The sequence below is a fragment of the Diorhabda carinulata genome, chromosome 5 (genome assembly GCF_026250575.1).
Source record: "Diorhabda carinulata isolate Delta chromosome 5, icDioCari1.1, whole genome shotgun sequence".
In the NCBI taxonomy this organism is placed as follows: Eukaryota; Metazoa; Arthropoda; class Insecta; order Coleoptera; family Chrysomelidae; genus Diorhabda; species Diorhabda carinulata.
In genome coordinates, this window is record NC_079464.1 from 16,809,126 (window position 1) to 16,836,602 (window position 27,477).

The window sequence follows — 27,477 nt, forward strand, 5'->3', positions numbered from 1 at the left end:
AAACAATGAACGCTCTGGGCAGCTAGAAAAGTTTGAAGAGGAAGAGCTGGAAGCATTACTCGATGAAGATTGTTGCCAAACACAAGAAGAATTCGCAGAATCTTTAGGTGTCACTCAAACAGTGACCACAGTTTTTGTATTTATAAATTGAACAGAAAAAAAATTCATTCAAGAAATAATGAATTCACTCGTACTACGTATATATTTATTTTGAAAATGTGTTCTTTGTGAATATGCCTGTATCCATAAATCCTGAAATATGTTCCAGAGGCGACGATCTGCGACGATAAAGCCTTTAGTCAACAATTGTCAGTAGCGTTATTCGTTATCCCTGAATGTAGCCCCGAGACAACACTTTAATGTGAACAGAATCTGTTTATTCATGCTGTCGTCTCCCACGCTGATTTCCTTTCTCCTGGGGGGATGCTTTACCGTTTCATTTCAATGATCTATCTCAGCTTACTATTAAGGGATTTTCGTTTAATCCGATTTCGTATTTAAAGTTGGTTATTCATGTTATATGCACCTGTTTGCACCAATTCACAGAACTAAGACTCTGATATTCGAAGGTAAAAATCTAAAATCTATTCGTATTTTTTGAAGATAAGGGATCATTTCGATTTTACTTTGATTGTTAAACATTTTTAAGTCTTAAGTTGAACTATCCGTTCGTAACATTTGTACATTAAACTTAATTCGAATGAAGTTGAAATTAACATAGTAACAACAACATCCAATACAAATTTTAGAGCCTCATTGTGAGAAGTACTCACTTATAGTGAGCAAAATTAGTCAAATGAATAAAAAATGGAAATGGAAAAGCGCTTATTAAAAATGATAAAAAATGAATATATTATTATTATTATGTGAAAATGATTACTGGTTGAATCTCTACTCTGCTTACGTTTGCAACTCAAATTGTAAGAGACTCTTTGTTTTGCAATTGTTTCAATGTCATATAAGTTTGAAACTTTTAGAAATCCTACATTTTCCCGAAATTGTGAAAAATATAATACAATTTGTGCTTAAAACGCTCATTTCATTCATAAATGCAGTTATTTGTCCAAAAAATCTTGACTTCATGTGTACGGCTTGACTTTATGTGTACGACTTGACTTCATGGGTACGACTTGACTTCATCTTTTAAGAAAAATAAGAATATCCCTGCGTAGAGCGAGTATTAGTTAACAATAAGTCACCATATGTAGCCTAAACTACCATAAAACTTTCTATTAGTGAAAGCACTATGATCATTCATTTCTCATATACAAATACATAGTATTAATCTCAATAACACAATCTTGAAATCATGACAACAGTACAATTATTTATAAGGACAGCTGTAAGGATAGAAACCTAACAGTTTTTGTCGTTAAAACTTTTGCTTAGTACTTACTGCAAAAGCGACGGCAATGGACAAGGCATTCGCTTGAAAAGGACCGTACTAGGTGCAGTTTTGACACAAGTATGTTCTGAAGGTCACACCATCATGCGTGAACCTCTGGACCGATTTCATTATTTTTTTTTGTTGTGTTGGTTATTGTCAGGAGAAGGTTCTTATGAAAGAAAAAGTTCAAAAAATGGCGCCGAAAACTAGAAATTTTGAGAATATTTTTTTAAGAATACTAATTTCTAATCTAACCTTAGCGCTTTGGACAATATAAACGTTTTTAGTGTAATATTATGACGTTTGACATAGAATTGACAGAATGCGTGCGGTAAATATCATTAAAAAGGATGTAGAAAACTGAATGCTTCGATCGGTATTTATTGATAAAAAACATGTAAAATAATTAATTTATTATTTCCCACATAAAGAATATAAGAAATCTGAATTTCTTAGTGTACATCACGGTTAGTTCAGAGCAATTACGCCTAATATTAAGAGTTCAATTTAATATGGAGTTTTGGTAAGTTTGGATACACTAACATGAACGTTACTTACATAATAAGTGATATACTCGGTTATGAAGAAGAATACAATAATTTTCTTTAACTTATAGTTTGAATTTTCGTTTTTGGAAATGTCAGCAATGAGACTGCGAGTCAAAGACATACAAGAGCAAGTCAAACTGACGAGCAACACGAAGCGCGGAATGAAGTTGAACGGAATCGAAATAAACAACATAGAAATGTTGCGTTCAATCCCTTTCGAGCCGCATTCAATTATAACGTAGAAATCAAGTACAGTTCACAGCACATCGTTGCTATTGGACCAATGAACGTTGTATGTCAATATTGCAAAGCAATTAAGTTTAAGAATGAAGCTCATGGATTATGTTGCGCGAGCGGTCATGACAAATTGACACTATTGGTACCACCTGTTTTGGATATTTCCCTAAAACTCCATAACTTTTAGTAAAATCTTAATTCGGCCAAATCTGGCAACGCTGAGTTTAAAATTTCTGGCTGAGAAGCCAGATTCGTTTTTCAGTTTGTAGAGTAAACATGTGTCAATTTTGTACTTTGTACAATTCTAATATTTGGTAAAAATATAGTGAATCAGTCATTCTTTTCGTTTCAATAACTACAGTCCACTTAATAACACCACCACATTACATTCATTGGTTTCCGTAAATGGACCAGATTTTAAACATTTTTAAACTCATATTCAGCAATATAATAATTGTTTTCAAATGACTTCATGTAGTAAAACAAAAGTTATTCATGAAAATTTTATGTCAACTTTCAAAATTCAGAGTCAAATATATCTCTTAATAAGTTCCTTATTGCCAACACCGAATAGTGACTAAAATTTCTTGCAAATGCATCATATGGTCTATTCAAGTCAAGTCGATCAGCTTTGTGATATTAATGTAGAAATCATTCTATTATCCCGGCCACCAAAGCCCCCACACACTTTCATGATATTCATTTGACTTTAAGATTTTCCACGCCGAGCCTCTTGGTGGAAAATATAATGTGTCGCAGAAAAAAATTAACCGAATACAAGTGTCTTATTTTCAGCTTTGAAAATATGCTTTTTTTATAATCTGCAATTGATATTACTAGTAAGTACTATAAGTAAACTTCAGCTCCACCTCGTTTGAGGACTGCAGTTTTTGGTTATTCAAAATGTATAACTGATCAGTAGCTCATAGCAAGTTATAATTACCACTATTCGACTCATTGGAAATCCCAACAGCTGATATATTGGAACAATTGAGAATATAGTTTAATTAATATGGGTATCGAATTATATTCGTCGAAATATATAGATATTAATGCAGCCCTTCAAAAATAAAATGCATAGCATACAGCTCCAATTTTTATATCATACGGTTCATCTATTTACTATGATACCTAAAAAGATTTAATCCCTCTTTTCAAAACATCTCCATTGTAGGGATTAGATTTCCATTTTTTGCCGTGATTACAATCTTGAGACTGGTATAAAAATCCTATTGCTAATAGAAAACAGGAAGATGTCGGTACTTTGTTGTTTTTTAAAGCCCCATAAGTAAGAGATGTAAAAACAGAAATGGCGTTAAAAAGTTTACAATGAAAACTTTGTAATTCTACCGACTTGTTTCGATGATTGAACATTCCTTACATAATATGTTTACTTAATGGAACTAATATACTTATATACAGAGTGTTGCGTTCGTAAGGTATCATTTTCTCTTTCCATAAAATATATTTCTTATAAAATATATATATATATATATATATATATATATATATATATATATATATATATATATATATATACATTTGGAAGTACCTTAAGCAGCCGACATATTGAAATATGAAAAATAAATCATCTGCTACATCTATGCCACTATCGGGCTACATCAGAGAAACCGAGATCCAGATGTACCTTTCAACTCCTGTAACACCAATAAAAATGCCATTGAAATTGGGAAGAAATGAATTCAAATTCGCAAGGTATCGTTATAAAGTCTGCCCCAAGTGAGCGATTGTTCTTGGAAGCTGGAGCAACCATTATTCAAGAAAGAAATAGGCTGTTAGAGTCTAGATTTAAATAAACTTCTTTTTCTTAACTCTGTTTCAAGATTATTAAATTCAAAATAAATAACGTTTATGGAATCAAATGTGTTTTAATGTAGTCAAATGCATTAATGCAAGGGTTGATAAAGCATTAAAAAAATAAAACATCGGCAATAACATTGATGTATCTCTCATATCGACGATATTTTTGCCCAATGATGTTTTTTATGCAAATATAGATGTTTTTTCAGAACGAGTTTTAATCCCTAGTGACATACCGTGAGTTTGAGGCATACTTGGGCATTAGTTCCACTCGCATCCATTTAATATTGCATGAACATTTCATCATAAAAACGTCAAATCTATTGGTCCTTGTTTCCTCCAGATCAATAATAAAGTCAACGTTTTTCTACATTTGAAGAGCCGGTTGATGCGTTCAACATGTTTTGAAGGTACCTATATCGGAGTGGAAAATACGCTCCGACAATTGGTTCTATCAAATGTAAAAGAGTATTGATCTTAATGGAGAAACATATCCAATTATAAATATTGGTTTTTATTTGTCAAAAATTAAGCAGCAACTCTTGTATTAATATTTTTTTGAAATTTCTCTAAATGTTTGTTCAATAATCCAATTGACTATGTTAAATTCAATCAAAATTGCATACACCGTTTTGAATTTATAATCGAAATAATCAACTCATCAACTCAAATTTCAACTTCAATGCCGCATTTCGGGACTTTGGACTGAGGTAAGCTCACTTAAATTGGCTTAATTTGTTCTAGGGAATAGTTCTAGACACGGGAAAAGACCTTTCACAGACAAATTGTATTTCTTTCTTTCTTATATTTTATTCATTTATAACAAATTTTTCGTTTTCCAGTTTGTGTACTTTGGAATAATCTGATACAGGCAGCTGACTTATCTATAACTTTCTTGGTGGGCTACCGTCGGTCACCGATCTACAAAATTGATTGATTGGTATTTATCTGATTACTTTTGTTTCTGTTTTATTTTTGTTTTTATCAGTTATTATTATAAAGTACAATCACCTTTCTATAAATGAACTCACAGGAAACTACAATTAAAAATTATTAATGCACCTATGTTCTTGATTTTAGGTCTATTCTGTTTTAAAAGTAATTTTTTTAATAATTTTTCGAAGATAAAATTTGACGCTTCGACTTTTCTTTAATTCAAAATATGGTATTGATACTGACAATTTGCGTATTTATATTAATAAATAGATCACCTACATCATGAAAATCAAAATAAGAATAAAATCAAAATAGAAAATGTTCTAATAAGAAAAAATTAATTTTTCCTTAGTCCTCACATCTTAATTATGTAGCCGTACTTAGTCAATCGAATTATTTGTAGTTTTATTAAAATTTACAAAATAGAGCTATACATTTTACTCAAATTATTGAAGTCTTTTTTATCATTTATAGCTTTTTCGTTTTTATGAATGTGAACCATTTCTAAAAATTCTCTTTTCCAGTATTAGATTCCGTTCCAAGAATTTTTGAATATTTATAATTGAATTTTTTTGTTGTATTGATGATCTTTCAGTCTATTTTCTAAATACTGAGACATCTGCCCTATGTAGATAGCGTCACAATTAGTACAAGGCACTTGATATATAATATTATTTCTTTGGTTTTTTGGCATTTTAAATTTTAATTTAGTGAAATATTTAGATAATGCATTATGTCCTTTATGACTTATACTAATATCATATTTATAATTTGATATATATATAAATAATTTGATTGTTGTGGTAAGGAAAAATATTTTATGTTTTGATGTTACGTTTCTGTTCTGTTTTTTAATTGATGGTAGTGTCTGTTTATCCTTTTCTTGAATATTTGTTTATCATTTTTTTCCGGATAATTTTATTTCTTTCAATGCAGTTTTTGTTTTTTGAATAGCTAAGCATCAAAATTATTATTAGTATGGTTGGAAAAAATACGTTTGAAGGAATTTATCCTCTTCAAGGTATGATCTGGTAAAATTTTTTTCTCAATATTTCCCATACCCTGCTTAGCTTATTATTCTGATATAGTCGCATATGCTTTGATTCAAATGTAAAATACAGTTACAAAAACGTGTCTAAACTTCAATCTCCATGGGAGGCTCTGTAAACACAAATATCGGCCCCCTTTTTATGATTTTTCACCTCGTCACCTTGTCAGATGTCAATGAGAGACCCCACAGTGAAGGATATTGTAGGGGAAACACCCTGGGCCCCCCATGAGGCGACTAATAAGGGCGTACGGCTCCGTTCATGTGATGAGGAATTTAATTTTGGAAAAATAGGAGGGAGATTTTTATTATTGCGACAGAACAGAGTTTATTATTTTTTATAGTAGGCATTGTATTTTCGGAATGTGCTACTTGAAATGTTTAAGTAATTAATATTTTATCATCTCAATAGTAAAATACGTTAATGATAGTGGAAATATTTATCTGCAGAAATTTTTATTCAGCAAAAATTAGGTTAATTTTTCCCACACCTGTACCAAACTTTCTGGCTAACGTATCCCGCTGAAAAGAGATCCAGTGAGAAATTAAAAAATAAAAAAGCTACTGCATGTCAATATATTTCGGTTGATTCTTTTCATTTTATTCATCATTAGATGACTAGCACAGCCAGTTATTCACTTAATATTGGAAGGTTTGATATAGCAAATATTATTTTCTTGAGAAGAAATTCTAACAAGTAGAAAAAGAAAGGGTAGATTGGATTGAATAGCTGCAAAGAAAATATGCGAATAGACAATACCAAATATGAACTAGCAGATGGAAAAAAACACATAAGGTAGAAAATTGAGAATTTTGAATATAGATAAGAAGATTGAGGAGAAGTGAAAACAAAAAGAATGTGATCCCTTAATTCAGGAAGTAAGGTTCAACAGAGAACAGAAATAGTAGCAACACATAAAAAAGGACACGAAAACCATGTGTAGAAGATAGCGTAGCTCTAGAAATGATAATATAGATTCAGGAAATAGAACAAAGAATATGTAACTGGGAAAAACTTTAATAATAAGACCATTATATGAAACATTTGGGAAGACGCATAGAGCCATAGTACACATTATAAACTAGAATTTAAGAAAAAGATTAGAAGACATAAATTGAGGCAAAGATAACCTGATGAAGATATAATTATATTGAATAAAGTAATTAAGAGGAAACTAGAAAAAGATCAGATATTTGTAGATTTCTTGACTTAAGAATATCCTTTCGTAAACTAGAATGAACGGACCTTGATAAAGACCTCAATAAGGAAAGGAATAAAATAGGAAGATAATTTAAGCCCATGAACTAATTAGTTATGGGTCAATCTGAAAATATATATGCATATGATTTGGTATAGATGAGAAATTTTAGAAATAAGGAGCAGAAGATAGTAAAAATATGGACTAAAGTAATAGAAAAGATTATTAATTGTGAAGAAAGGAATCAAAATATAATAAAAGTGGTAAGAATTACGAAGTATGGATATTTAGAAACTATATTAACAGAGGGCGGAAAGGCATAGGCAAAAATATTAAATGGGGATAATAAATCACACAGGCATAGAGAAATATGGACAAGGAAGTGAAAGAAGATCCACAATACAATAACGATTTCAATGATTTCATCTTTTTATGAAATATTGGATTAGAAATGTGAAGGACTCTGTTTGATAGAATTAATCTTGATGTTACATGGATGATATGAATGATAATTGATATATATTTAAGTACTTGTTGATTTCCTATATCAGTCAATTAAAATTTTATTATCTTCGTTTCTAATAAATCTAGTGCCATAAAAAGTATTTCAGTATTTTCCTTTTCTATAGTGAATTATATATGAGGATCGAATCTATTGAAGTAAAATATTAAATTATCAATTTAATTATATGTAAGGGTTAAATTATATCATCCACATAATTTTTAACGAAGAATAGCTCAGTTAAAATAAATTCCAAAATATAATCCATTACATCATTTGCTAATATAGGGCACATTGAAGAACCCAAAGATTTGTTGAATTATTAAAAATCAGTCGATTTGTGTTTTAAATATATTTAAGTAAACATAACTGAGTTATATTACATTTAAGCGTAAGAAAACATAATTCTGTGGTAATACCACGTTATTAAAAGTTTAATTAATTGTGAAGAAGTCTTGATATAATATTCATTGTTATAGATAGAAGATTTTGTTAGGATTTCACTTAACTTAAAGTGTAAGAGATTCAATTGGTGTTTGAAGTATTTATTAATGCAAACATTGGTCTAGCTGATAACGTAGATGTATAAATTTTTGGTGTATTTGGGATTTGTAGTAATAATTATTGATAGCACTCAATATTTCTTTATAAATAAAATTAGACACGGCTTTATAGAATTTAGTTGACTGTGTGGTTCAGAGGTATAGTTCATATTTGAAAAGGAAAATAGTCTTAGAATTATTAATATAGAGAATGGCATGGTATCTTGTAGATCATGAAAATTTGTTTAATTTCGAAAAACTCGTATAAACTTATATCGAAGATTAAATATTAAAATAGGAATTCTGCAGTTTGAGGTACTCGGTATCTGTTTACCTATATAATTGATTACTTTCAGACGGTCACACGTAGAGCGATATATTTAGCAATCCAATTTCACTCCCAAATAACCTAATTGAATTTTTTCTATTTATTCCATTCCAAAATAGATAAGATTTATTTTTATCATTCATCGGTCTAAAATAAAAATTAGCATTCAATATTGGATATGCCACCTAATTTATTAGCAGACACAGTATCTGTAGTAGTAGTAATAAATAATTATTTTTCAGTCTGTGTGTTTATAATTTAAAAAAAATATGTATGCATATCATGTTCTGAGTATCTACTCACAACAAAAACATGTAGAAGGTGATTAAACTGGAAAAAATACAAACGAATGTGATGAAAAGAAAAGCAGGATCTGTTCAGAATTGTTTGCTCATTAGCATGGATCAAGCGTTGTTTTGAATATAACGCGAGGGTGTGTCATACACTATTATTCAGACGATTATGGTGCACGCGGCGCTCCTTTTCTCTCTTCCTTCGATGCCAATGAATAAATCGAGCTGCACGTTGTACGGATACGATACGTGATCTTGCAATAATTAAAACTGGTTCGTTCCGAACGAGGGGACAAAACAGTCTAATTAACTGTGTTTTCACAGATCTATTAAAAAACAAGAATCTATTAATGACATAGGTATTTAGTCAAATATATAAAAATAATAATAAGTATACTCAAATGTTCGTTTGGATTGAGCATTCATTTATCAATCAGTTGTTCAACTAACGAACAAAATGAATTTTATTATTCAAGTGTAAAAGCCATAATGTATAAACTAATATGGAAAACGAAATCAGACTTTTCGTATTTTGTCTTGATAACTTAAATTAGATGTAGGAAAAGATTTAACCAAAACAATGATCAGTGCGTGATCAGCACGTGAGCGTTCCAGAGCAAAACGCGTCGTGGCATCGTGTAAATAAGTGGCACGATAATATACCGCGTGGAAAGAGCGAGCGCCGCACCACTATAAAGGTCTTTAGATCAAGATGAAGCATCGTATTATCGTACTGTAGTGATATTTGTCTCATGCGTAATTGTATTAAACAGAAGTTGTTAACGCTAGCGGAAAACAAATTATTGTGAATACTTATAAAAATGAAAAGCAAGAAAATGATGACAAGACTTGTTATTTCCAAAACGGCAAATATTTTGGGAGTATCTACTCCTACCGAATCCCTCGTGAGTACAGTGCCAATCTTTCAGTAGCCGACCCAAAAAAGTATCCATTAAGAAAAAAAAATTAACAAATTAATAGATGATTTCGACAGGAGCGCTATTAGAAAAACTGTGCACAATATTTTCTTTCAAAAAACCTACAGTAGATAAAGTTCTGAGAGTAGTTAATGAGAAAGGAACATTATTAGAAAAAGCAGAAATAACTTTTAAATACCTTAGAAAAATTAATGAATATCTTAAAAAAAATAGAAAAATTTACTAATTGGATGAAACATGGCTAAACGCTGGACTTACTAAGGGTAAGGTTCGGGTGGACTCCACCATTCAATAATTAGCAATAAAAAATCAATTAACATCAATAACTAAACTTTTATTTTATTTTTTTAATGCTGAGATGTGTGGTTTTGGTTTAACCCTTGTACAGAAGTTTCACCCTCTTGTATTAAACCTTCGGATCCTTCCACTTCTAATGAACTCTTCCATCCACCATGCCGTTTTAAAACATTGATATCAGCCCCAGCGTTAACAAACAGCGTTGACAAAGTCCTTCTGAAGCAATGTCCGCTGTACTTTTTTGGATACTCAAGAAGAGGAAATCTGCAGTTTTTTAGGTGACCCTCAAACAGTGTATCTTCCAGGCCTTTGACCTACTCATTTTCCTTGTCTGTAGCCTACCAAAAGTGCTTCTAGTGCAAGACGTTTTCGCAAATTTTTATATTTTCTGAACACATCCAAATATTGCACCGGATTGCTGTTGATCACAGTAAAAATCCGTGGAACATGTGTTTTTGTGAAATTAATACGAACCACACTAACTGAGAACCAGTATCCTCTACATCGTCTACTTCTAAATTATAAATGTCTTCCCTTCGATAACCTCTTTGTCTGGGGCGTCTCTCATAAATGTTTCAACTTCTTCCTTTGTTAGTACCTCCAACTGGTTTGGATGATAGTCTAAACCATTAATTTAAAATAACGGGAATTGTTGACATTCTCATTAACCATAATCATTGATTTGACCATCGAGTATTTATACCATAATGAAGAGCTATTTAATGTTTTTGACTGGAAATTTAAGGTTTGAAAAGATTGAAGAATTTGGAAAAATAATAATAAAGAAGCTAAAAATAATCCACATACAATTTTTTATTTTATTTGAAATATACATCTGAGAAATTTATTTCTTGAAAAGAACATCATTCAGGTGTGCACCATCTTGTTGAAACCATGTCGTAAGATTATAGGCCTCAAATTGTTGCAGTTGCGGAAAAAGAAATCTTACATACTAATACACCTACTTAAGTTGATGTGGCGGTGGAGTGGCTCAGTAACTTCCTCCTTTCCCGTGCCGTGATGACGGGGAAGGAGGAGTGAAACTAAGAAACTGATCAAAAAATCAAAGGAGTAAAACCTGGATAAAAGAATCCGCAATCCTACGTTGTTAGCCACCTTGGCTATGGGATGAATGGCTGCATGTCAGACAGTCTCGAACGGTGCCACTGGGATACCAGGCGACCTCCCAGAGTATCCAGCATTAGCGAGGTAAGGGCGCACTGCCTCGCCGGACCTATTTTGCGGCATTACTCGTGGGAATCATATGAATTCTATAAAAATTAAAAAACGCCGAAGAAGGAACACGTTTTCTGGGACAGGTGCATCTCTGTCTCATGAAAATAAGAAAAAACACGTTGATGAGGAAGTTGTGTCATCGGATAACGAATTGATGAAGAAATTAAAATAGATTAGAAATAGTTAACTGAAATACAGGAAGATGCCATTATTGGAAGATGGCTTAATGCGAGTACCGTAGCCAGAGTGAAGACGGGTAAAGAAGCGATGAAAGGTTGGTTCTAGAGAAAGGAAAATATCAAATGACATACAAGATGTTGCAATGATTAATTGACATTAATTAACCTATTTGAATCGGCTGCTAGTGCTGCTTACGCAACAAACCTTTCATTAGCTCATCTTAAGGCATGTAGACGAATTAAAGCTTCGGATTTAAAAAACTGTGCAAATGCTAGGAAAGCATCGCTTTCAAATAAGTGCAAACAATCTATAGTTGTGGTTGCATTTAATTATATATGTCGTGATATGAACTTTTGGGAGCGAGTTGTCTTCACAGACGAAAAAGCATTCAAGTATTCGCGCTTACAAACCACCAAAGTCAAGAATTAAAGTATGTTGATGGTAGTAATAAATCCGGCAAATATTCAGTAAATTTTTGGGCTTGGATGAGTATCAATGGGTCTGGCGTTTGTTGGAGATTTGGTGCAAGGTTTAACTCTGAAGCTTACCTCAATATTCTAGACAATATTATGTTGCCTATCATCAAACTTATGATGGAAACAAGACTATTCATCAACATGATAATTATCCTGAACACACCGCCCGCATATTTCATCAATGATTTCAACAAAACAATATATTTATTTTTACATTCTATGGGTTAATTTACTCGCGAGTATTAGATGATCTAACATCTATAATGTCTTAGTGAGGCTTGCATCCAGTGATACAACCTCTTATACCTCATATTAGGTCTATTGGCCAACTTTTTTTCAGTCTTTTCGCGTTTCGTGGAGTTAACAATTGCTCTAGTAGTGGATTTGGGTGGGTTTCTATAGTATTGTGGTTTTTGATGATCATCTCTTGGATTACTTTCTTGTACGGGCATTTCCAGGTCCACGTGAAAGGTGTGATTTGTTACATACCATGGAGCGTCTACTAGTTGACGGAGTATTTTAGATTGCAATCTCTGAATAATATTTGTATTAGATTTGGAAGCACAGCTCCACAGCTCTATTCCACATGTCCATATAGGCTTGATGACAGATTTGGAGATAAGTATTTTTTTCAAGTGAGACTTTGGATTTTTTCCCTATCAACTAATGTAGTTCTCTTGCTTTTATATCAAGTTTTCTTTTTTTTGTGATGTGTTGTTTCCATTTAAGTTTTTTGTCTAGGTGAATTCCTAAGTATTTGGCACTATTTTCTTGTGGTTTTTCCGTTTGTTCAACTTAACTTATTTATTTTCTGCGTGAGGCGGTGGACTTGTTGCACTGTCAAATGTTTTTGTATGAATCCTCCTGTGGAGGAAAGTCTTCAGTTATTCTTTATAGAAGTAATTTTTCAAGAAATGTGGACAATGTAGGTAGAAGGCTTATTGCACGGTTAGATGACAATATTGAGACTTTATCGTGGCCGGCAAATAGACCTGATATGAATCCCATTGAAAATTTATTGAGGAAGCTGATAAAAGCAAAACCAAAGGAATTTACGTCCTAGAAATCAATGAGAGCTATAATAACCCATTGAAACAGGATGGAAAGACCTTCATTTAAATGGAATTATTAGTCGGAATTAAATTCAATCTATGCCGAGAAGATTAGAAAAAGTGATTGAAAAGAATGGAGCTTTAATTAATCACTTATCAATTTGTTCCCCTATTTATCTCTTTACTGTCAGATGTTCTTAACATTTTTTTGGTTATTTGGTGTTTCAATATCATTATAATAAGTATTCTATGTTTTCAATTGTTATATATTTTTAAAAGTAACTCATTTATGAGGCGGCCTGTAATATAACAGGTCTTGGGAAGCTATCTTAATCCTCCCAATACTGGAGATGGATGTATCCTCCAAATCATTACCAGGTCTTTACTGAAATCAGACAGAAAGGCAACGGATTCACCGCTTTAGTATGAACTAGTACAATTTTTTCCAATGTTTTCATTCTGTAGCTCTGTTCGGTAATAACATAATAACAATAAGACCTCATCGTTTTACCTTGTTGTTGTCCAGGTGTCGATATCTACATAACCTCTTCTAGGTCGATTCAGAAAAAGAAAAGAAAACATTCTATAGTATCTTTATAAATCATAATGGTAATCAGAATGGTCTGAACTAGAGTCATCATTTCATTGAATTATGAAGGTTTATAAATAGGGTTATACCACAAACCAATCTTCTTTCATAACATGTTCAACACAGTTTTTCCAAAGCTCTTGGCGGTCTACTGCTAGAACATTCGTTACGAGTTCTACAACCTCTTTACTCAGTTCTGAAAACTGATTACATCAACACAAATCAAGCCTTTTCGTGACTACTCGATAAATGTAAAATGTATTTACTCTAGTTAATTCAGCAATTCTTATTATGATTGCATTATCCGATTACTGAATATTTTCCTTTTTTAATCTTTCGAATATTTTTAAAATAACTTGCTGTGTTTATATTTATGTATTTGAATATTTTAGGTAAGTTTTTGAATAAGCATACATATGTTAACGGTTGTTACCTCGAGGCCTGCCATTATTTGACTATGTTTCAGTATTTTTCATAAATCTACCATATGTGTAATGATTCATGTTATTACCAGTAATTTTGTAGGTATAATTTGTCAGTTTTCTCTTTAATATTCTTTATAACTAAAGGCTATTTTGAGTATTTAATGTCAGGTTTATTAAATGTAACCATATATTTTAAAATAAATTCTAATATTCAACCTGCACTACTATATTCTCTGATATTATATAATGATTTCGATTACTGACAAAAAACTGACACATTTTTACAAAAAGTCATGTACATTGATATACTAACTCCAATTCTCTGTTGTTAAACGGGAGGATCATTTTAAAAACGAGAGTCATGTCATCGAACCAACGATAATGTTCATATTATTAAAGAATGACTTAAACATAAAAACCAGTCAGATGAGGTATTACTGGGTGATATAACGATGCACTATTCCTCGTAGTAGTGTTGCGATACAGATACGAAGGCTACTCTCTTTTATAGCATGCCTCGAAGCTAAAAAGATAAGTGATGGCAACACGGCATTTTAAATTGATTAGTGGTAAAACCAGACACTTCACATTTTTCTTCTTAAAAACTAATTTTCAGCAAGTGTTTGTTTTTGTGGGTATTCTAGTTATTACAGAGAATGTAGGGTCTAAATCCATTGAACTAATCCCTTCAGGATTAGTAAACAATTAGATAAAACTCAGATTTGATTTATTTGTCTTGAAATTGAAATTTAAATTAAAATTTTTTCAAATGTTGACATAGCCCGAGCTGATGCCTTGGCCAGAGAATGCCGGAGCTTAAGATGATATCAGAAGGTTCACTTTTCGGTTCATTCGGATGAATGATCACTCAATTGAATGTTTTTTCATTCCACGCTCCCAAGACACACACAAAATGAACTTTATTCGCTCATTTCCTCGAATATGTCATCAAACGAACTCGAGAGAACGTTCTCTTCATGTTCATAAGTTTCATTTTTCGTTCATTCGGAATGCGAATGATTGATGCCGAATGCCGAAAGACAGAAATGAATAAAAAATGAAACATCTGATATCACCTTTACGGTACATTGCCGAAACGCTTGGGGTAGCGAAGTCTACCAATCACGATGCACTCCGGCGTTTTCAGGAGACTAGTAGCTACGATAAATTTATTACGCAGTAGGTATTGAGAGACCAACATTTAACGGTACCTGAGGTTCGGGAGACTTGAAGTGGCTCGAAAAACACAGTGCAGCGGCCTCTGCTCCTGGAAAAGCATCGAAGAGAAAGGCGATTCTTTGCCGATCAGTATTCTCCTTGGACTTCGGAGCAATGGAGAACTGTTTTATTCACGGATGAGTCTCGATTTGGTCTATACCACTCAGACGATTGAGACAAAATGTGAAGACGACCAGGGAGCTCCATTTATCGGTGAGCAATTCATTTTAATGCAGGATAATACTAGTCCACATCCGCCAGAATTGTTACCGAATACTTGGAGCAAGTGGGAATCACAGTTCTGGATTGGCTTCCATAATCTCCCGATAAGAATCCTATACAGCATTTGTGATATAATTTAGAAAGGCGTGCTAGACGTCATTATCCTCCTCCTAGTTTCTTAACTTAGCTCCAAACTGTTTTTCGAGAAGAATGAGATGCTATGCCCGTCCAGATTTTACTTTCTTTGATGCTTGACAGGGTTATAGCCCTTCGCCGTAGCAGAGGGAGTGATACCACTACATATGATCGAAGAAGATTCAAGCACTTATCAAGCGATTAAGGCAACTTTACTGTCCGATTCGTGACAGTAAATTCTATATCAAATGATCATCTTCATTTGAAAAGAAAATTGTTAATCGTCGGGTGCCACATACGATTTTCAAAAAGCAAAGCGGGCTAGAATATGGCGAAATGTAAAATAATTGTTGATATCGAATGCTTCCTAAATCAGCAATAGGTCATAACATTTCCACCTGCCAGGAGAGTCGAATCTATTTCCACGAAGATTGTCCTGCTTTATCCATATTTTATATGATCAAATTGTCAATAATTGCTGTGTGTTAGGAAAATTATATTTTACCCACCTGATTCGAGAAAATTTTGTCTCTGGTTTAGACAAAATATTATCACCTATAATAACTTGAAGCTGAAAATTCCCTTAACTAGATTTGTCTTTTATTGAGTAGTATGTAAACTATTAACTAGTTACTTATATACACCAATCAGTTATGTATTAACAGAAGATAATTTGAATCTTTCTATATAAATAAGAAAATGTGAGTTGCATAAAAACAATAATCCAATAATGCGTCAAATTGCTCTATCGAACTTAACGTACTTCATCCTGATAGAGTCGAGGGGTTGCGAACCCTTCCCTATATAAGTTCAGCGTACGAGTTGATAATAGCATTCCTAGGGGGTTAATTCAATAAAACACTTTAATTGAATCCAAAATATATCAGTGTACAGCCCTGCTCTTCAAAATCTCAAAAAATTCTATTCATTGTTAAAAACTTTAATAATGAATTTGGTGTAAGTACAGCAAGAATATAAAATTAAAAACATCTGTATTTATGACTTATGGTGGTACGAGGGCTGCTACTTAAGTTTCGAGATAGATAAATGAAAACAAATATTTATAATGGGATATGGCTTTATTGTTTTTTTTTATAAATATTCTCCATTGAGATCAATACACTTTTGCATGGTGATCTGCCAAAGTGAGTCCTAGAGATGGACAAACATACGAAATTTTGAATAATTATAATCATTAAGACAAAACGAAAAATCATCAGCAACATCTAAGATTTTCTAAAATGAGCATATTATATAAAATATTGAACAAAAATTGATAGAAAAAATTATGTTTTCTAAGAATGAGTGCATTCTTGGTACTAGATTTAAAATAATTAAAAAACTGCGTATTTTGAATTTTCCACAAAAATCCTTATAATTTAAGAAAGGTTATGTTAGGTTAGGAGACTATGACTATAATCTTTTATTTGCGGTAATAACTATTTCAAGATAAACACAGGGATTGAAGATACCGTCTTTTTACCTGCAAATGTGCGCTCGATGCACCCTCCTATATAATCTGTGTCATTTTGCAAAAGTTTGAACCAATTGTCGAAGCAGTTTTTCCATTCCGATTAAAGTACCTCCAAAACATGTGATTTGAATGCATCAACCTCTCTTACAGATGTAAAAAAACGTTGACTTCACAATGTATTTTTGATCTGCGAAAATAATAAGAAATCAATGGGTGCCAAACAAGGACTATACGACGGATCAATTCGATGTTTTGACTATTCAAAAACGAACTGTGGTGTGAGAGCTCGCATTGTCGTAGTGGAGAATGATTCGTGGTCTACGATCTATCTATCTATATATCTATCTATCTATCTTTCATATGCATAGATCCATGATTTGTCGCCTGTCACGATCTCATAGACGTCTAAAGCATCGCGACTAAATTTTTTCATTATTTCTTGGCACCAATCATCACCAATGTTCAAATTTTGTCCAAATTTTTATAGGGCATATCCATTACATTATTTGGAGTCACTATCTTTGCAGATACGGGAGGTAATTTCTCAACAATGAACAAATTCGTGGGCTGGAAATCGGTAATGGAAACGTAATTAGAACAACCAAGTTAGTTGATAAAAAAATGACATTATTATCGGTGTAAGATAATAATCCAAATAGAGTCAAAATCTACTTAACGCAGAGAATATCAGCGAGCTTAAGAAAAGAAAATCATCTACAAACATGTGGCAAGTGTATGTCACTAAAATTAGTGAAAATATAAAATTGGATTGGTAAAAAAAAGAATACAGAAATATTCGAGTATAATAAAATGTATATTTCCTAGTTTTTTTAGTGTACGTTTTTTCAACTAGTACGGATTGTTTATATAGCCATCATATCAACACTAGTCGCATAAACTACTACATTTATGGAGAAGAAGTGTGGCCATTATAAATAGCATTCAGATTTTATAGTAATTTTATTTTAGGCAATAGCGAACTTTCTATATAATTCAAGACAATCTATTTTGTATGTAACCTTTTCACATTGTCATCGTTCACAAATTAACACATCACTGAATACGGAAATCATAAATTTCCCTGAAATGTCTAAATATTATACAGAATAATTCAGTATCGCCTCTTTATAAAATTTTAGATGTATGGTGCTTTATAGGGCCACACTCGCCAATAAATCATCTGTCGATAGATTGAAAAAGGGCATTATGTTATTACAGTTATTTGCAGCATTGATTTCAGCATCCTGTTTAGTCAAACAATCATACAATAGGGCGAAAAAGGCCCCTTTTGCACCGGTCAGTTCGTACACAATAGTGATGTTCGGCCCTATTTATTAGAGCCCTACATAGTACAATTACTGTGAAGTTAAGTACCTATGATACTAACTGACGTTGTAAATTGAAAGGTACAAGTGATCTTTGAGCTATATTTATGGTTCATTGAAAAATTTTCGTATATTCAGACGTTCAAAAATTGGAATTATATTTTTTAAACATTGAGCAATACGTAAGATCTATAAAATATAATGATTTATGAACTCCAGTAATTTGGTTATTTCAAATTGATATTTTTTTGTTTATAGGCATATTTTAAGATTAAAAAAGGATAATTATGTGCTCATAGATCAGTAATCATTAAACATGTTAAAGTTAAATAGGATATAAACCTTAGTGATTGAAATTTCGGCGATGAAAGCATAATTTACATTAAGATTAAATGATAATGGGTGTTTGTCCTTCAATGGGACTAATTATTAGCAAGTTTCAAGACAATTTACAGGTAAATATTACGTAAAATTATATTATCAGTAAGCAATACAAGGTAGTCCAAAGAAAGCGGAATGGGAAGGTATGATTAGCAGAAAAAAATTTATTGTCATGAAGACAACTTTTGACGCAGAAAGTATATCTTCATATATTTATGTAACTCCGAATATCTAAATTGACCTTTTCCTCATACACGGAAATGATGGGGAATATTCAAATTTTATTTTCAATTGTATTTCAAACAATTTTAGTGATTTTCAACTTGGTCTAAATTGATAGACTAAAAATTAACAATTTATAATCGAGGTAATCAAAAATTTTTACGGTTTCGTAGACAAAAAGCTGCACAGGCGTCCATAAATTTAGTGACACCTCATAATTTGTAGCAATCTTAGAATTTTCTATTTTGGCCCGTTATTTTAAAACTTCAATTGCAGTTTACTGACTGATGAAAAGAACCAAGAAATTTTAGTCTGAAATCGGATGAGAAAGTGTTCCGAGTGAATCAAATCAGGTGATTATAGCGGAAGAAATCGTAACTCAATTGACTAATTGTTCTGCAACAACAGCGAAGGAATGGACAGGTACTTTGACATCATAGAACAAGCAGTTTTCTATCAGGAAATGCTGTCCTTTTTTCAAATCAGAACATCATAATATTGACTAGTTATAGTATCATCCCCTTTTTTTAAATAATCAATGATTACACAAATGGAATCTCGAAGCACCGTTGCTATCATCTTATTAGCCGGAAAAAGCTGGTTTTGCATTATTGGAAGCTCGTGCGTCCTTTATACTCAAATTTCAGGTATATAATCGTTTCAGCTACTTTATTGCCGAAAAATTTCATTTCACAGATTACATTACAAGATATCGATATATTCGGTGGAATTTATAATACTAGCGACATCTAACAAACCGTCTATTCACGTGGACTCATCATCTTCACTGTTCACCAATGTGAACATCGAATCGTGAACATAAATGCATTTCTATTGATCGAAGCTGTCGGAAGGCGTCTGTACAGTTTTTTCGAAATATTTCTGCCAGACAGCCTGCGATAAGCAGTGGCGTGGCTCGGTGATATTCATTTTAGTCATAAATTTCTTTAAATAAACAGAAATATTGCGTTCTTTATTCCTGTCAGTGATCGTAAAGAAAGTCCAATAAACAAATTGCTTACTGTTATTAAAGGTCTGAAGTTAAAGAAAATTTATTATATGGAGAAGCTGTGCAAAGAACAGGGTCGTACTCTTCTCGGACCAGCTCCTTACTATTTCATATTTAACCCTATGAAATTCATATGGGCAAACGTAAAATCAGAATTACGAAAATGTAATCAGTCTCCAGAATGAGTGAAGAGATTGCAGAACTCGTACCCTTACAGGCAGATACATTTTACTCGTCCACTTACGTTTTATAATTTAATATGTTGTGGCAAGTTAACGATGTATAATAATGACTTTTTTCCAAGTTCCAAGTAGGACTGTCTAAATAACGGCGTAAAATGCCGTCCAATTTATAATGATTCGATTGCCTATTAACAAATACTATCTCGCATAAGATATAAAAATTTTTCAAAGTATTCATAAAAATACTAAATTCATAATCTACGCCTATGATAGATCAAGCAAAATTGTCGGCAAGGGTTTTCATAATATGCAATTGAAATTGGAAGAACTATAAACGCAGGCATCGTTGTTAACTCAAAAAGTCCGTATGATTAAAATTCCTTATTCGGTTTTTGCGTTAGTTTTTAGATTTGACAACATTATTTCAAAAGTCTCTTAGACTAAGCATGTTCTTTCGTATGACTTCTAGTGGCGTCACCAGGAGAAATAAATTTCACTTACAGTCAATACTCATTTGTTACAAGCAATGCAACACCCTGTATCTCATTGAGGACAAGGCTTATCACACATATTTATAGGAACTTCTCGACTTAAAATGAAGTGACAAAGCGACCACTACAATATTTTAGATTACTTAGGAAACACTTATAAAATTTCCGTTTTGATCTCTAATTAGATTTTCACAAAATTTCATTTGCTTGATATTGTTTTCGGGAAATATTTACAGTTTTTACTATTTCTATCATTTACTTCTCCAGCTATGAATTTGCTAGAGCCAGGCTCAGAATTTTTAATACAACAATATTAATAATGGATTTTATTGATGATATAAGTGACCACCAAAATATCATTTTATTATGTCTTTTCCGTACATTTTATAAGATTAGCTTAAGACGCAATAAGAAAGAACCACCAAAATTTAGAATTCATTGTAGTGTTTTATTTCAAATTACACTCGTGAATTTTTAAAAATTAGTTGACGAAAGAGTTAACGTGCCGTAGTCTTTTATCAGTGTTGTGTCTTGTCTTCATTTTTCCTTTATGCTTAAGCAAAAGAAACAAGTGAAAAACTGTAAATAAAAGGGTAACTAAATAAAACTGCAAATTAAAATCTAACCATTTATTCGTATACGAATTATAACATAGATTTAGGTACTTGACACAAACTCAAAACAAGCAAAACAAAAATTAAAATTTCAAGTTAATTTCTATGCATGAGCAAAATAAACAGTACATACAAAACTAGGCTAAAAACAAACACGAAACACGATAATTATTAAAATTAATTAAATATAATATCACTATTCAACTTGAAGGCATAGCCACACAATTTTCAAATATATTCAAGAATCGTATAGCATGTTGATCCTAAAAATCCCTTATCTCTAAAACATGAGAAGATATAAAAAAAGTTTTAAATAAAAATATCTAGCAATCGTTTTAAGTCGCTTTCAATGTTTCGCATAGAAGTCAAGATATTTACAATAAACGTTATGCAGCATATTAAAAGATTACTAAGTTTCCAACCATATCTACAACCTGTACAGAGTGATCAGAAGTACGATATTTTCTTTTAATTCATATATAAGTTATAAACATTCACTTTAATAGAATAGAAATATTCTACTTCGATACTATTACTTTTTTCAATTTTTATAAATTTCTTAATATGCTGCATGGTTAGCTATAACTTTAAATCGTTTATTGCAATTATTTCTGAATTTTCATTCCTTGTTTAGGTAATTTCATACTTTCGCGGTCCCCTCGTTTTTTTGGCTCTAGGAAATCTAAAAATCATCTGATTTCGATGAATTTTTTTTATAAAATATTCGAATTTACCAAAAAAAATGGGAATAAAAAAATTTAAACTGATATTGGTTTCAGAGCTTTAAATTTTCATGAAAATGTACTCATTCACTCATAATTGTTGATAACTTTTTCCGAATAATCAAATGAAATTGTTATATATTTTTTCATAAACTACACAAAAAAACGAGCAAAATTTATACAAAAATGTTGATTCTCAAAATCACTTATTGTAAGTGTACAATTTTAAAAGTTAATTTTGAAAAATTGAATTAAAAAAATGGTATCTTACTAAGGTTGACTGTTAGAGATAAAAAAATGAATAAACAAACAAAAATTTTTCAATTTTTTTTTCAAAATGTTCGTTCTTTTGTATAGATTAACAAAAAAAATATATAAACTGCGTTTTATGCTTTGTAAAAAAAGTTATGAACGATTACATGCGAATAAATGCCTTTGTGATCACATTTAAAGTCATAAAATTATATGAAATCTGAAGGTGAAATATTTCCCATATTATTTTTCATAAATGCGCCGAAGATTGTAAAAAAAATTCATCGAAATCATATTTCGATTTTCTAGAGCCAAAAAATGAGGGGACCGCAAAAGTATAAAATTACCATCGAATCAAACTTTGGAAATCAACTTTTGGAAATTTTTATTCTTTCCCACCCACCCCCAAGTTTTATTGAAATGTATAAAGACAAATATATTTTGGTTCACAAATATAGTCAACTGACAACCAAAGCCACATCAGAATTTAAAATTTTTCTAACACAAAGGTGCATAAGCGGAGCGGCATCAGTTAATATCAATACCTCGAAAAACATACCAAAAAGAGGTATGGTATTACCTACAGCCATCATTATTGGAAATGTGAAGATCAAATATTATATATATATATATATCAATTGAAAAAGCGCAGATGATCTTACTAAAGAAGAAAAGTTCCCGCATAACTACAGGCTCATTCATCTCCCCCTCTTCACGATTTGAAACTCCTAGAAGTAACCACGATCCTACCAGAAAATAGTACGGATTTAGTAGGTAGTGAAGCGCCGAAGATAAGGTTCTCAAGATACTCGGATGCACCACTCAAAGATTCAACCGTAATCAATAACCTGGAGCCATCTTTTTAGATGTCAGCAATGCCTTCGATGGTGCCTGGCACTTATTAACTCCAAGAATGTATTCGTGTCTGTCTCATATCTGTAATCACCTCTCGGTTAATCGTGTGTTTGCTGCCTTGCAAGCTCATTCTTGTTCGTTGTATTTACCTCTCTGAATGACAGGATTTGATGTTATCTAGACATTTAAGGTGAGACAATTATATTTTCCAACCATGATTTAGTTAATTTTCAAAATTTGGTACGTGAAACATCTGATTTCTTAATAGTTCTTCAATGAATTCCAATCAGCAACTCGTATCCAGACGATAATGTTAAGAAAATTAACAATTGTTTGTACAATATTATATCGGAACGTTTCAAATCTATATGAAATCAAGATTTCTGAAAAGTGAGTAATATTTTTCTATCATGCATAGAAATATACTTATCACAAAAAATATGTATTTCTGTGAATATTCGCAAAATTTTTGTTCAGTTAGTTTTGTTTTGTGGTTACATAGTTCTACAAATTATCTTGTATGGATACCAATGTGAAAAAAGAAACCTACAATCTCATAAATCACACTATTAAACTAACTATCAAATTAACAAACAAATAATCGGTAAAAAATTTTTCTATTAGAATTGTAAACATTGAGACAAATCAATGTCTTATACGATAGGAATATAAATCTTAGCTTACTATTATAGTTAGATGGTAACTTATATTTATTTCTTTTACACTTAACGGAATTAATGAGAAATTAGTTATTAACCCATCCTCGCTCACGGTGTTAAATTAATTGAACGCTGATTTTGTACAAATCTTGCCCAGACTCCATGAATGCCTCAAAGATTCGGCAACGCTATCATTTACGTGGTTGAAAATATGCATTTATTTGAAACTAACATGCCCATATGCCCCACGGGGAATAATTTACAGAAAATTCTTTGTATTATGAACATTCCTATTCCACTGATACTCTAAGTAAATCAACGAAAAAAATTATTTCAAAATTTTTGATTTTACAATGCGTTTCTATCAGCGGAAACAAAAATATTTATAAATACATGCCGAAATCTAGAAAAATTTGGAAAATTTATAAAAAATAAAAGTAGTGGTAACAACTTCATATAGAAAATCAATTTTTCATCTACTTACTTTCATTTAAAAAGTATAGGGAAGACTGGGAGGGGTTGATAGTTTGGGAGCCTTGATACACTTTCAAATTTGGCGGTTGATTTGTTAGCGTAAAACTCATTATTATTGTTTTTTGTTTTGTCTTTGTGTTATTATTATAAGTGATATTAAGTAATCTATATTCACAACTTTTAAGAGATCGAGCATGTATGGGAGGCTTAATAATCTTACTATAAGGGAGTGTTGATACGTATATCCGTGGAAAAGAAACCAGTGATAGAAAGCCAACCTCTCCAGAGTGGGTGAAAGCGGCAGTCATAGAAGTTATATATAGATGCTCTCGAAAAACTACTGCAATTAAATAAAATGCAATTGACTTATGAAATATTGGACTACTGTGGTCAATCAATTTTTAATTGTGACCAAACTGGTGTACATATTGGCAAAATAATTACACGAATAGAACAAAAGTAGGTTTTCAAAAGTTACAACGTTCACAAAAGTGAACGGGATCAAACGATGACCAAGCTTTGCCCTTTTAATGCACTCAATTGTATACCTCCTGGTTTTGAAGATGTATATGGCACAAATAATTTTGCACCTGATGATAACGATAACGATTAGAGTAATGTGGAACTAAACGTGGAGAAAAGCAATTTTTAAACGGCATTAAAGACGTAGTGATGTCGCCAAAAAAAACCCTGATATATTACGTCATAAAAGTAATTGGAATTATAGACCAAGAATATTTGATTATTTTTATAAGACGCGAAAAGCCTGTCTATCTCTTCGTTGCTTCTGATATCACCAACAAGTCAATGGCTCAAGCTGAAGATATTACCAGATTTTGTAGATGGAACCGCAAGAGCTAGCAGAAATTTAGTTAATGCTCTAAATAGGTAGGCCAAAGATTTATATGAAATTTTAGTCAGTTAGTGGTTTCGTACAGATCGTTTTATTGGGATTTAAAAACTCTTCAAAATTATGAAACATAAAAAATAATAAAAAAGTGATAGGTGTGGTAAATAAAGCTTCCCTTGATGTAGGAAACTTAATACACCTTGCATTTTATCATAAAAAAACGAATTGTTCAAAACCTGTTCAACGTTGAGTATTTATAACGGTTTATCATAATACCTATAAGTACTTATGTACTTGTTCAATTCTTACATGTGTATTATTTAGAGTTTCTTAACATTTTTGGGTGAATTGAAAAACCAACTGTATCTTCAAGGGGATTTCTAAGTCCACCAACTTGACATATCTACATAGAGAATGATAAATTATGCTTCTAGACCATTAGGTTTCATACAAGATAACTTATAAACTTTATATTTTGAAAAATATTTACACTTACATATATGCGCAGAATCCAATTTTCACAACACACAAGAAGTATGATTATATTCAAATATCATGCTCCATAAAATATGATAGATATATAGTTTAAGTTAATGACACAATAATATACGCGACAATCGAACAATAATAATATTGATACAAAAAATATGTACAATATAAACTCATTTAAAAATAAAAACATAAAAATATTTACATATTTAGAAAAGCAATTCAAATTTCAATAACTGTGAACAATAGATAGTTAATCATAGTTTTTACTTGTTGATGAAATTATTTATGACTCATTATTCAAACAAATTACCAAAATATATATAAAAATATTGAACAGTTATTTAACTAGATTGTTAAAGAATGATTCAACATGTATTTGTACATAGTTATTAACTTTTCATAGTGTGTCCAATTCATATAAATTAAGTGATATGCTCAAGCAGTATCAACCGAATTTCCTGTTATTTTTTTCGTAAAATTTTCAAAATAAACAAGCTGCAATGTGCAGTTGGGTAATATTATACTATAACTTATGTAAGTATAATCAAATTCATTGCAAGTTTTACATCATAGAGACTTGGAGAGATAATATATGGGTCTACATCACATATGATTACAAATTGATCTTTGCGACTTGCTCTTCTCCAATTACCTCTCTAGAATCATAGCGCTTCCTCGCAACGGTTGAAATAGAAAAAAATAAGATAAAAGTAATATCGCACTTCACAAGCACTATCAAAAGATGAGTATATATGGAATATGATTTAATTAATTGTTGTTTATGTTAAATAACATACAATATTCTCGTTATATTCACGGGGTGTAATCTAAATATTGCCTTTTTGCAAATACATGTCCCAAATAAAATGAATTCAAATTGTAAATTTATAGTTACTTACTTACTTCAAAGAAAACAAACATTTCTGGATTCAAAATAAGTAACAAAATTTATTTTCACTATTATTTGGTACATGATGTAGCATTCTCGTTTTTTAAAATATTTATATATACAAAAACAAAAATATCACTTATACAAAACAAGTACTTTGATTAAATTTCTTTTTGAGTTTATTAGCTTTCTTAGATCATTGTTTTTTGTAATATTCATTACATAAAAAAGAAGTTAAATTTGAAAATGAGAATTTCCAAAAAAAAATTATTTATTCACCTATAAGTTCTGCAAGTTATTTACTTGATATTATTCACTCTCTAATTACCAACAGTCAAAAATTAAAACTAGAAAATACTTGTATATATGATACTACGAAGAGTATTTTAAATTCAAATTTTGAAAAAACTAAATATATCTACGTATAATTAATATTTTCGGTTATTTGAAATTTCACTAAATCGTCTTTATCAACAATGAAAAATAGAGAGATTTATATATAAATAATTAAAAGAGTTTCATATACTGTCTCTGCATCCCGTGACGTACCTCAAGATCCTGTTCGGGTCGGTCTGGTCTGTAGCCCCTCTGTTTATCTTCGAACTCCCTGAGTCTCTGATTGTATCTTTCTATTTGCTCCCTTAGAATTGCATCTTCTTGTGCTGCTCTCTCTTCATGAAACTCCAAACAGCCGACGCCATCCAGGCGTTCAGTGTCTATCCAACCGCGCCACCTGACGCAGACGCCATTCATAATGAAACTGGATTTGATATGCACCTGAAACAAGGGAAATAACCATTCAACACTTTCAATTAAAAAACTGTACTTGGAAATGAAAAATTAAGACAAAATATAAATACTCATTTTGCAAGGAATAAGAAGCAAGTAGGTAGTTGTTCTCAATAAGAAAAAAATTAAGTAATTGTGTTGAGAACTATCTTAAAGTAAACAGGATTTTTAAAGTGTTGCATCTATCT

The 27,477-nt window shown here is 31.5% G+C and overlaps 2 protein-coding genes across 2 annotated transcripts in view; one reads left to right on the top strand and one right to left on the bottom strand.

Moving 5' to 3' along the window:
- The window catches only part of LOC130894647 (katanin p80 WD40 repeat-containing subunit B1), a 168,822-nt gene that overhangs the window by 128,206 nt on the left and 13,139 nt on the right, over nucleotides 1-27,477 (top strand). The gene's annotated exons all lie outside the window — the stretch shown is intronic.
- LOC130894650 (protein big brother-like) overlaps nucleotides 1-27,477 on the bottom strand; it is a 109,254-nt gene that overhangs the window by 18,384 nt on the left and 63,393 nt on the right. Inside the window, exon 3 of the mRNA XM_057801589.1 lies at nucleotides 27,050-27,277. Within this exon, the coding sequence (XP_057657572.1) occupies nucleotides 27,050-27,277 (228 nt within the window). The remainder of the gene's footprint in view (nucleotides 1-27,049; nucleotides 27,278-27,477) is intronic.